We start from the raw sequence: 12,746 nt of genomic DNA on the forward strand, positions 1-12,746 counted from the left end.
TTCAAGAGCAGAATTTCCTGAGCCGGTGGGTTATGAAAACACACCGATCTTAAATGTCCAGCACCTCAGAATTCTGCAAAGGGGGAGGTCAAAAATCAGGCCTGTAATGAGAAGCCAGTTTCCACCTGAGGTATGGACCTGTCTCAGCAACGCCATCTTTACATAGCCTGGGACATTTCAGCTCTTTTGCGGTGCACACAAGTTTTTTGTGGAGCTGAGCTACGGGCTAAAGTCACTTAAAAACCAGATTGATCTGGTCTCTCTGGCAATGCGTAGGGTCTGCTGTTTGGCATGGGGGGGATACCCCCCTAGCCCATGCGTTCTCTTGGGAGGATGGTGATAGAGAAAAAGTGGGGGTTTTCAGCACTATGCCCCGCCAGGCACGTTTCCTTGGGCATGATTCTCTTTTCTCACGGGCGTGAAGCGGGGCTGACGCCATTGGAATCAGTGTTACATGAGTATAAAACCCGTTAGGCGCAGGCCCTCTTGCGCCAGTCAGTCCACTGCATACATTCTCTGCGCGTACTCCATCCAAAGGGACGTTTAAAATAAAGGGTGTGTGTGTGTGTCTGGGGGGGGGAGGCAATCTGGAGTAGAGCTTGATCACATTGGGTGCTGAGCACCCTCTGCTTTCCAATGCAAATTCAGTACAAGTAGATGCTCTGTGCCTCAGTTTCCCCATCTGTAAAATGGAGCCAATTATCCTTACACAGCCCTCAGGGTGTGAGTTAAATGCCTTAGTGGGCCAAACCTCTAGCTTGTGTAAATGAGCAGAGCTCCCCGCCAATGAGCTGAGGACTTGACCTCATGTCTCTGAGATGCTTGTAGCTCCTCAGGGGTCAGGCACTGGGGCTGGGGGAAGCGTTGGGATTGAGTCTGTGTATTTGGACAACACTGGTAAGCAGCATGAGGAAATCGAACAGGCGGGAGGCACCGCAGAGACTTGTAACCATACATTTATTATTCCACGTGGAAAGGCCTTAAAATGATTACACAGATGCCTGACAAGATAATCACGTACATTTGATAAGAACATCGACGTTTATAATAGAAAAGCAGAACTGGCCACTTCGCTATGGCTTCTTACAAACTCGAGTCCACCTATTCACAAGATAGGCTAAGAAGAGGGGGTCTGATCCTGCGCTCGCTGAAGCTAAAAGCAGCAGACTCCTGCTAATGACTTCAGTGGGAGCAGACCCCCGCCCCTCCCCAGTGACAAGTGCTACAGGTAAAAAGATGGGCTACATATTAAATATAGGGAGTTACCTTCAAGTAGGGCTGGTATATTACACAAATAACCACATTATTTGGTGTTACTAGCATTTTTGCAATGTCCATCATAAAATTCCATTTAAACAAAACAAATCTCTGCCATCTTTAGCTACAGAAAGAGTGTTCTTCTAGTCTCATTTTTTTGGTTGTTTCTGGCTTTGACCCTGCACACGCAAGTATAGGAAGCATTATTAAGAACTGGATCCTTCAACATATTTAAGAATTATATTATTCTAACAAATAAGACCAAAAAATTAGATTTTACAGTTAAATATTTCATAAGCCAGACAAAGGTTTTACTGTACAAGCGATTGTGCATTTAAAAAAAAACCAACAAAAAAGCAAATGATAGTGCAAAGCAAATTCTTTTGGCCAGTCTTGCGACCATTTGCATAAAATTGAGGTGTCTGTATTTACACCTTCATATGACAATATGTCATAAAGGAACATAGTTGCAGATATATATATATTTTTTTGGTTTTAAATACTCCATGAACACCATTAAATTGGTATGAAGAATTCCTTATTTTCTTTGTGCTTTCTATCAGTGGAACTATTGTACTGATAAACTTGAACGCATCAGAAGACAGGCTGCCATAGTCCAGTTTGACAGACAGATAGCAATCAAGAGGCATGGGCTTGCTGTTTGCTAAGGCAAGTGGAGTTTGCAGTTTTTAAATCCATGAGTGGTCATTGCAGCTTTACAACTAAATCCAGGTACATATGATTTGATGTCTCAATCCCATATTTAAATGGTAATGCATTTTATGTCACTTGATTGCTGGAAAGATACCCACTGAGATTTGACAAGCCAACCATCTTTGCTTTAGCTGTGGTGCATAGGATGGGATTTTCAAAGGTGCTCAAGGTCTCATTGAAATTCAACCTTAACTCACTCAAACATAAGCAGCCAGATGCCAAATAATTCTCATGATAACTTAAAAAAACCCACTGAGTAGCAGGAGTTTCATAATCAGTTAAGGGAAAAAAAGGGGCAACTTTTGGCTTGTTCTACATCACCTTGCCGGAGAGATGCTTACCGCTTGGCTTGTTCTACATCGCCCTGCCGGAGAGATGCTTACCCCCAGCCACGGGCTCTGTTAAATACTCACAGGGTTAGTATGAATTTAGAACTATGCTTCAGCATTATTATTAATATATCTCCTCTGAAGTGGCTACATAACTAGAGGAGACCTCTAGTTCACATTCTGAAGCACCCAACTCCCACAGGGTCTTCCTATTTAATAGGACTGGGAATCTAATTCTAAGCCCTGACTCTCCATCACCCTTCGCCGTGTGCAGTCATTTACACCAGTGCAAAGTGGAGGGAAAATGCTTCCGCTTTAGTAGCCTTTTGTATCCATTAACACAGGAGCAGGATCCCCCTCTGCTTAAAGTACCTCTTGCAACACACAAGTCCTGGGTTCTGTTCCCATCCCTGCCACTGGTGTGCTACATTCAGTGACCTAGAGTGGGAGCTCTTACAACCCAGCTGCCCGCTGAAGTGGCAAACTGTTATCCAGGCAAACGTACCTTATTCACAGGAGTCGTCTCATCGTCTTCAATGGAACAACTAGTGTGAGTAAGGTTATGTTAGGACGAGGCCCTAATTCCTGTTTGAAGCACAGGGAACTAATTTATGTCAGCTAGCAATGCGGAGGGGCAGCGTGGTCCAGGGAGATCCCAAGGACCCAGGAATGCTGGCTTCTAGCCCAGACTCTGCCACAGAGCTCCTGTGTGATGTCCCCTGTTTACTTCCCTACGCGTTGTCTATTTCAGTTGTAAGATCACTGTGGAGGATGGTCACTATGTATCTGTACAGCACTCAGCACGATGGGCCGTAATCTCCGCCGAGGCCTCTAGCGGCTGCTCTGTTACCAGTGGTAAGCGTGGGTCAGGAGTGCCACTGTATGTGGCCTTCGACGAATCCCTCTACCTCAATTTACCTGTCTGTAAAATGGGGATAATAACAGTGCCCTAAATCACCACAGGGGTTGTGATACGAGGCATAATTACGCTAAGCACTTTGAGATGAGAAGTGCTATATAGTATGATTTCATTTGTCTAAAATAAAGCCAGGGGGTTACGTTTTATTTAAAATTGAGGGGTCAGTCAAATCTCAGTCAGTACTTCTAGAATCAGCCGGCAATCTCTTTTCTTTAAGCACAAACGCATGGTGTGTAGAGCCACTCTGGGTGTAAAAATGGACGCGAATCATAAAATAAATACTAAGTATTGCCACAGCTGCCTGCGTTCCACCTGGAAATGAGCGAGGAGAAGCCGCTACGCTGGATTTCATATAATTCCAAAGGCTTCCGCGTCCTCTTTGCAGCAAACGTGTTTGTAAGTGCACCTCACACGCTGGATTGTCCCAAACGCCTTCTTCGTCTCGGACGCAACCATCGAGACTAACTAGAAGTAGCAAGGAATTAACGTCCAGGTCAGGACGAAAGGAAAACACATTGTGTTAAAAAATTACATCTCATGTAAACATATGGGAAGGGGATTGGGGAGGTCATCAAGCGTGGGATCAGCCATGTTACTGTTGAAAACAAACAAACAAACAAAAATCACAATACAACCACTTTCAAAATCATATCACAGCACTTGTTCACATGGCTGATACCTGCTCACTCGCTAGCAATGTTCTTCAGAGCCTTAACTGCGTCAGCGAGAGCCAGTCACACCTGTTTTGCTGTAAACAAGACTCACGTCTCAGCTGATGCGGGCAGCTCTGGTTCGTTTGGTGATTAAAGGCCCTTTTCCGGAGGGGGCGAGTGGCTAAGGCTTCTTAGTTCGTTCTTCCTGCATTTGCAGAGAGATGGACTGGCTGATTTCTGGGGCCTTTTTAAAATTTTCTCTTAACACCTATGATTCTGCAGGAGGACAGGGGTTTTTTTGGTTAAGAGCGAGATGATGGATAGGCATTCTGAACATAGCCACAGCTGGGCAATTAACAAACATCTGATTCCACACACTCCTATATACAATCCACCCATTTCAAAGTGACCAAAGGAACCTCACTGAGTGACCAATTCAAGCCTTGTGGACGTGTGTTTTGAACTGTATACAGCTCTGGTCCATCTTTGCTTGCCAATTACCTATATTGGTGAGGGAAGGATCCTGATTTGCCTTCAGATTGGGAGACGTCCCGTGCTAGGCCTCATTTTGATCTATTTGCGATTGACAGGAGTAACACATTGATGGGCGTTTTATTTGGTTCAAGTTACACGTGCCTCCTTGAGTCCTTCCTAGTAGGGTCTCCAGACAGATTCATCCATCCTCCCGGTAGTCGTCATGGCTGTAGGCGAGTTACTGTGACTACCATCCGCATCAACGCCATCATTCTGATTGGCAAGGTTGGGATTCATTAAGTTGTTGCCCACTGAGGCACTCGTGCAGGAGGACAGCATCCTTGTGGGTGAGCGCTCACCTCCCGCCACCATGGAGAATTGGTATGATCCGGACGACGTACCGTAGTACAAATGGTAAGGGGAAGGGTTGGTTTGGAAGGGTCCACTTTGGTTCTGGGTGGAGCCAGGGTAGGGTGGCGGAAGGTAAGTGTGGTGGAAGCGGGTCGTGGTGGGCATGCTGGTCATGCTGATGCCACTGATCCCTGAGGCTGAGGGCGTCGCGGGGTAAGGGAAGGCCGCTGACATCGCGCCGGGGTAATGCATCCGGGGGTCGGAAAACCTGGTCTCGGTCAGGGTCGGCAGTGTGGGAAAGGAGCGATCAAACTGACGTGGGTCAGAGAAGGGGCTCAGATCCGACGTGCCTGTTTGCAAGAAAAAAGAACATTGGCTGGTTAGGCTTTTCCTGCTGGAAAACAAAGACCACAGCTGACGGGCGCAGCTTTAGGGTGTACTTGGGGCTGACGCTTAACGGGAGAGTGAGTGATTTGTCCAAACAGGGTCCTGTGAGCAACAAGTCCAAAGGTCTATTCCTGCCTCTGCAACAGGAAAAAAGCCACACTGATCTAAACACCTTTATACGGATAGAACTGCATCCACACCATGGGACTGCACTGACTCCATAAAGGGATTGCATCCATACTTACGGGACTGCACTGACTTAACTGTATTGGTTTCTAAACTGGGTACAAAAGTGATAGGAAAACTGGGTGCAGACCAGCCCTCGCAACCAGCATTAGGCCTATCGTTATCCTTTCTCAATGGCGAGAGGATTGCAGCCTTTACTCAAATCAATCCGTGAAACAGAAGACATTCTAACCTATGCCTCATAAATAAACAATTTAGGAGTGTGAACAACAAAACACAAAGTAGGGATCTAACACCAATCAGCAGTTGCGTAACAAAGTCGTTTTGCCTAGTAGCTAGAGCACCGGACAAGGGCTTAGGAAACCTGGGTTTTATGCCTGCCTCTGCCACTGGTCTGCTGAGTGATCGTGTGCAAGTTACTTCAGCTCCCTGTGCCTCAGTTTCCCTATCTATAAAATGGGGCCAATGTGCTTGGTAAAAGCTCTTTGAGTTCTACCGATGGGGAGGGTGAGGTATCTTTGCTTGTATTCTCTGCACAGCACTGTATGGTACTCTACAGCATGGTTCACAGCCTGGTGTTGGTGCAGTCGTCCTTGCGCCTCCAGCACAAGAAATAAAATTCACAGTAAGAGGCACGTCCTAAATCTGCAGTTAAGCGGAGTTGTGGAAGCTACAAAAAGTCATTTGTTTAGGCCAGTCCGGTTTCCTGCCCTAAAAGCTGTTGTTTCTTATCCACGAAAGAACGGGGATAAGCTTATTTCTCTAGTGGTTTATCCGTCTCCAGCAGAAAAAAAAAAAAGCTATAAACACAAAAAAATTGTTTAGCCATTGCGTGGGCTGTGTAGCAAATAAACCGGCACAGAGCCCCAGACAGCCAGTCCCTGAGCCAGTCAGTCAGGCCCCCTTGGTGTACACACACGCACAAACAGAGCCAGGGAGGGAAAGCCGGAGTCTAGGCCAGGTCGTTAAGCCTTCGTGTGGGTGGCCTGTTCAGGCTGATAGCATCAGGGGATGGAGCTGATAAACACACAGCTGAAAGCTCCCAGGCTGAGCCACCATGTCCCTGCTGCTTTTTGCCTCTGAGGGGATATAAAAAGAGTGGAAAACTTGGTCCTTCTGGCCGAAAGTCTGCTGGAGGGGCAGGGAGGCCGATATAAAGGGGCGTCCCCTCTAATTCCCTCAGACATTGGGGCAGCCCCCATCTGTTTGGGGGGAGGTCAAGGAAATCGTCCACCACTGCAAACCCAAAGGATTTCCCAGGCAGACCAAGCTAGGAAAGGGAGTCCAAGATGGCATAGTTCCCAGGGGAGCACTGGTCCTTCTCATGACTGTGCCAGACTTCGGCGGCTGCCTTAAGATCTGTGGCCTCTCCCCCTGGATTCCAGCACGTCTGTGGGCTTGGGGGACCTGCTACAAAGCAAAGATGAGCCGAGGTGGTATGAGTCACTGCAAAGCCCAGGTGCTCAAGGGCCGAGTGTTGCCCACCCTGGGTTGACCCGCCTGCAGTTCATTGCGTGGGGAGGGCAAGAGTTAGCCTCATGGTTCTTGCCACAACGATGAAAGCTGCTGCTGGGCCAGTTACAACCTCACAGCCCCTGTGGGTGGGTCAGAGAGTGGGCAAGACGTCTTCCCAGCATCTCCACTTCTGGGCCCTTGAACTATTCCTGTTCTAACCGAGCAGCAGCAGGAGAATGGAGCTGGCCAAAGGAGGTACAAGAAAGGGGCTTCCCTCAGACCCATTCCAAACACCACCTTCGCGGGAGACTACAGTGGAAAACAGCTCTCCTCAGACCCATGGTCTCCATGCAACATGTCCTTAGAGTCCCAGCCCGAGCCACAGGCTGGCTAGCCCCACTGCTTTCAATGGAGTGGCACCCCCTTACACCAGCTCTGAATCTGGCCCATAGGGTCAACCCTGGCTGCTCTTTCTCAATCCCTGGACCAGAACACTGTCCTTTTTTTACTGTAGCTTTTTTCTGTCATGACAAAATACAAGTGATGGGATCTTTCTCCATACACGTCTACACCGAGGGCGCTTTGTAGGTTGCACTGTATCCCTGTGATATGAGCATCCTGATCACCAAAGAATGACATGTTAATGGATTAGGAGGAGGGCAATAATACACTTAGAAGCTGTGTTTTTGATCTGCCTTACACGAGTGTGATTCGACTAACTTTTATAGCTTAACTCCTGATTTGCACTGGTCTAAGTAGCTGGTCTAAAGCTACAGCCCACAATCAGAGCTGGCCTGTGGCTTTGTATCAGAAGCAGAATTATAACAATGAGATCCTTGCAAGCGGGTAGGAGCGGAGACTTATTTTAAAGGGGAGCAGATAGATTAGGCTACCCGGGGGTGGATGTGAGGTGCAGTGTAGGTACACTGCCTTTTTCTTAAATATGAGGCTAATAAATAAAGCCCAACCTTGATAGTGCTTTTTCAACCCAAAATGCTTTACAAATTATATCTATATATTGTAAAGCAGAACAAAATCCATCCATCCACCACCAAAATACAGCCCAGCAATGTTACTCAGCAGTTTGGGACGGAAGTGAAGAAGAGGGCCCTGTCCTACCGTGACTGCAGGGGGGGAATCTTAGGGCAGGAGAAGGGAATTATTCATGTTGGAATTTGTCCAGTATCTCCTGGCTAACACCCTTATGCTACTGGGAAAGGCACTGTGCGATTGTTAACCATTGCAAATGACCGAAGGACCTTCACTTTACATCTCATCCTAAAGGCAGGACCTCTGGCTGCACAATATCCTCCCAGGAAGCCATGAATCCACAAAAGAGATCTCCCATTCGAGCATTGGACTGTCTAGACCTGCTTAGCTTTTGACACCTGATAAGTTCCCAATACAAGAAGATGGTACGGCTGCGTAAAAGGAACAGAGCCGTTCTGCGATAAGGGGAAGAGCACCACCTATTGCATCACAGCCCGTGGGGCCCCCCCTCCCCATCGCTTCCTGCACATGCAATTTCATGTGTCATCTTTGGACTCTTCTCAGGGAAGCAGCCTCCAAATTTGCTACATTTCTCCCAGGGTTAGGCCATCCCTAGGAATTCAGCTTCACCCGATTGTCCAATACAGATGATGACCATCTCACTTTAAATGGTGAGCAGACCCACCAAGCTATGTACCACCAGCTGAGCCAAGAGGGAGTTACTTTCCTTCATTATATTTCATATACCCATAAATAACATTCCATAAAAAGCAAATTGAAATAAAAGATAAGTTCTCAGGGCACATTTCCCTTTGCCTCTATAATATACTCAAAAGGGGGTTATTTTTAAGCCAACTTCTTATTGGTCTATACTTGCACCACTTGGGAATCCATACTTGCTACTATTTAGATGCAACTGTATCAAAGTGTTAATTAAAGGCCCTGTGCAGGGAGCTCTATGGAAAAGGACATGGGTAGAATATGAGGGTTGGATGGGACCTCAGGTGGTCATCTAGTCTAACCCCCTACTCAAAGCAGGACCAATCCCCAATTTTGGGCCAGAACCCTAAATGGCCGCCTCAAGGATTGAACTTACATCCCTGGGTTTAAGCAGGCCAATGCTCAAACCACTGAGCTATTCCTCCCCCCATAGATAGGTCTATGGAAACTCCTTCTACGGCATGCAAATACTGCTAGCTTTCCAGGTGTCAGCTCTTACACCTCAGAACAAGCCAGTGACACAGAGATAATGAGCCAGATGCAATGGAATTAAACCAGGGCTGAATCTGGATCGGTATGCTGCCCTCTGTACATAATGCATGCTCATTAGCATTGAGTCCTTGCATGTTAAGTAGTGGTTTGAGTCTCATCTTGACTCAACTTAAACTACAATGTACACTTTGCAGGCTCGCTGCAACACACCTACGCCTCTTAGACAACTGTCTATATCTATACACCTCTGACCGCTGAAATACAGCCACCTCAGTGCCGGCGTGCCACAGTGCAGAGCGGTTTAACCAGGAAGTGAAGACGAATATCTTAGCCATCTGAAACTATGGAAGGAACAGGAGGGGCTGGACCTAACTCCTCATGCTGGAATTTAGCCAGGAGACCTGTGCTAACATCATGCTTGCAAACAGTGGTCAGGACCTGGGTTTAACGTCTTATCCGGAAGAAGGTTTCAGCTTTTACAGAGCAGCAGTAAAACTAGCCCTGATTGTTTGTTTTTTTAATTCTCATCCTTCATCTCTGGGGGCGTTGTCCTGCCAGGAAAATCCAAACAGTGGCCACGGAACAACACACCACCTCCCTGTATAATGGCATTCTTTGTGTTCTGATTCCCCACTCCCCCCCCCCATCCCACCCACCTTTCTAATACAAAGGGGGAGAAATGGCGCCATCCTGGAGCTGTAGACACTTTACACCGCCAGCCAACTGGAAAGTGGGAAATATCCTTAGGGCAGATCCTGCCCAAACAGGGCAGATGGGGGAGGTTGACGGGCTGTAGGGATGGGAAAAAGTTTCCTAGTGTGCTGAATACCAGTGTTAGCTCTGTTTATAGCCACTCTTGGGTTGTATAACAACCTCCCAGGGATCAGAACGGGTGTGCTGCGGATTAGCGCTCCCACGGAATATCCCCGACTGCTTGGGTGCCCGTTGCCTACACTCCCGGACCGGGCAAGGCCCCGCTTTGCACAGCCACGTGTACGACTAGGTATCATCAGGCCTTTACGGCTGTGATAGCACCCATTCCAACAAGGAGTTAACACAAACTCTGGGCTTTAAGCTCAGGTTTTCTGAGGGGAAAGGCATTACCCGCCAGGCCTCACCGATTGAAGCTTTTTGTCCCTCACCGAGAGACACACTAAGGGGTAACTGAGTAAGGGACATGTGTCTATATTGCCTGCAAGCCACTGCCCCACCGTGCTAGCCAAACCCTGCCCCAGGCTGTCAAAACTGCAGCAGCTGAATGAGCGACAGCCCCTAGCGACAGAATGGGACATGGGCTGGACAGAAGTGGGGCTGGTGTAGTGAAGCTAAAGCAATGCAGATGTAACACACCAGTGACTGCGTGCTACAGGTCCCCCCACTGTGCCACCCCACAGATAATATGAGCTGCTATGTTCCGGCCCCTGCCTAGGGAACCTTGTCTCTGGTGCGCCCGACGTAGCCGCTCCTGCCTTTCGTTCCGGCAGGCTCCTGTTCAACCTGTGGTGCGTTAGCCAAAATAAGAGTCATCCCGTAAGCCTGGCATGCGTCATGTGGCTAGACAGCCCCGTGGCTAGCACCCAGAGCCCACCCTGAGACCGAATCAGGCCTGTGCCTGGATGCTCTTCCCACGCTGCAGCGTTTGGCACCAGACCTGCCTTGCACAGGCCGCTCTGTGGATTGTGCCAAGCGGCACTCAGCCGCCAACTAGTGCGATGTTGGGGTGCATCTTTGGGCCACTGTGGGGAGAGTGTTCCTACTTTCACACGGGACACTAGACTCTGGCCCCCACTTGGACTTGATCAAAGGACCCTCGGCTACAAACCCTGCAGCTCTCCCATGCTGGGTGACCGTCTCTTTGTGAAGCACTAGTCGCTTTTATGTCAGGCCTCTTTTCCAAGCGGCGCCCATCAGATGGCAATACCACTGCAAAGTGATCAACACCTGGACGAGAGCTGGCATTCTGTCCGCTAGAGGGCAGTGGTGCACACAGACCCCATTCCGGACACTTTTAGACAACGACACACAGGTTGCAAGTGGAGACAAAAGATGATCTTGTGGCAAAGACACCGTCCAGGAGCTCTGGATTCACTTCCCAACTCTGCTGCAGCCTCTCTGTGTCACTGTGAACACGTTATTTAGTCTCCCTCTGCCTCAGTGTCCCCCATAAAATGGAGATACTAATAATATATTATTTCCCCCATCCAGGGTCAGGCTCGTCTGTTTAGACTGTGAGCTCCGTGTGGCGGGAACTCTCTCTAAGTATGTGTACGTACAGTGCCTAGCACAATGGGACCCTGCTCTCAGTTGCAGGCTCTAGGCCCCGCTGTCATACGTATAATGGTGAACCTGTGTTTCTGCAGCATTCAGCCAACTCTATCCCACAAGAACAAACCGAACAACAGAGCCTGAAGTTTTATACAAGTAATAAGCACAATTAGTTCGCAAACGATGAACTGGAATTCATCACCAAGCTAAAATTTTCCCTACATATTTGCTGGGCATCATTGTCCTCTAATGAAATTTGGAAGCATGTTCATCTTGCCCGAGTTCCTAGTCTGCTCCTGCTGCTCTCAGAAGAGTCACCCCTGACGTTCTGAATCATAATAGACTTGACAAGTTCCAAATAGAACAGCTGTATTAATTTCAGGTTTCAGAGTCACAGCCGTGTTAGTCTGTATTCGCAAAAAGAAAAGGAGTACTTGTGGCACCTTAGAGACTAACCAGTTTATTTGAGCATAAGCTTTCGTGAGCTACAGCTCACTTCATCGGATGCATGCTGTGGAAAGTGTAGAAGATCTTTTTATATACACACAAAGCATGAAAAAATACCTCCTCCCACCCCACTCTCCTGCTGGTAATAGCTTATCTAAGGTGACCACTCTCCTTACAATGTGTATGATAATCAAGGTGGGCCATTTCCAGCACAAATCCAGGGTTTAACAAAAACGTCTGGGGGGGGGTAGGAAAAAACAAGGGGAAATAGGTTACCTTGCATAATGACTTAGAGACTGGGAGTGGCTAAGTCATTATGTAAGGTAACCTATTTCCCCTTGTTTTTTCCAACCCTCCCCCGCCCCCCGACGTTCTTGTTAAACCCTGGATTTGTGCTGGAAATGGCCCACCGTGATTATCATACACATTGTAAGGAGAGTGATCACTTTAGATAAGCTATTACCAGCAGGAGAGTGGGGTGGGAGGAGGTATTTTTTCATGCTTTGTGTGTATATAAAAAGATCTACACTTTCCACAGTATGCATCCGATGAAGTGAGCTGTAGCTCACGAAAGCTTATGCTCAAATAAATTGGTCAGTCTCTAAGGTGTCACAAGTACTCCTTTTCTTTTAGCTGTATTAATGTATTAGCTGTATTGACACGGTCTCCCACAGTATTCTTGTCAGCAAGTTAAGGAAGTATGGGCTGGATGAATGCACTATAAGGTGGGTAGAAAGCTGGCTAGATTGTCGGGCTCAACGGGTAGTGATCAATGGCTCCATGTCTAGTTGGCAGCCGGTGTCAAGCGGAGTGCCCCAGGGGTCGGTCCTGGGGCCGGTTTTGTTCAATATCTTCATAAATGATCTGGAGGATGGTGTGGATTGCACCCTCAGCAAATTTGCGGATGATACTAAACTGGGAGGAGTGGTAGATACGCTGAAGGGCAGGGATAGGATACAGAGGGACCTAGACAAATTGGAGGATTGGGCCAAAAGAAATCTGATGAGATTCAATAAGGATAAGTGCAGGGTCCTGCACTTAGGACGGAAGAACCCAATGCACAGCTACAGACTAGGGACCGAATGGCTAGGCAGCAGTTCTGCGGAA

At 47.9% G+C, this 12,746-nt stretch overlaps 1 protein-coding gene across 5 annotated transcripts in view; it reads right to left on the reverse strand.

Annotated features, from left to right (window-relative positions):
* Positions 1–940: 940 nt before the first annotated feature.
* RUNX3 (RUNX family transcription factor 3) overlaps positions 941–12,746 on the reverse strand; it is a 117,883-nt gene continuing 106,077 nt past the window's right edge. For all 5 annotated transcript variants that reach the window (XM_075121253.1, XM_075121250.1, XM_075121252.1 and 2 more), the window contains one exon: positions 941–5,047. In XM_075121253.1, the coding sequence (XP_074977354.1) occupies positions 4,524–5,047 (524 nt within the window). In that variant the 3' untranslated portion in view covers positions 941–4,523. The remainder of the gene's footprint in view (positions 5,048–12,746) is intronic.

This window comes from Caretta caretta, chromosome 19 (assembly GCF_965140235.1).
Source record: "Caretta caretta isolate rCarCar2 chromosome 19, rCarCar1.hap1, whole genome shotgun sequence".
Classification (NCBI taxonomy): domain Eukaryota; kingdom Metazoa; phylum Chordata; order Testudines; family Cheloniidae; genus Caretta; species Caretta caretta.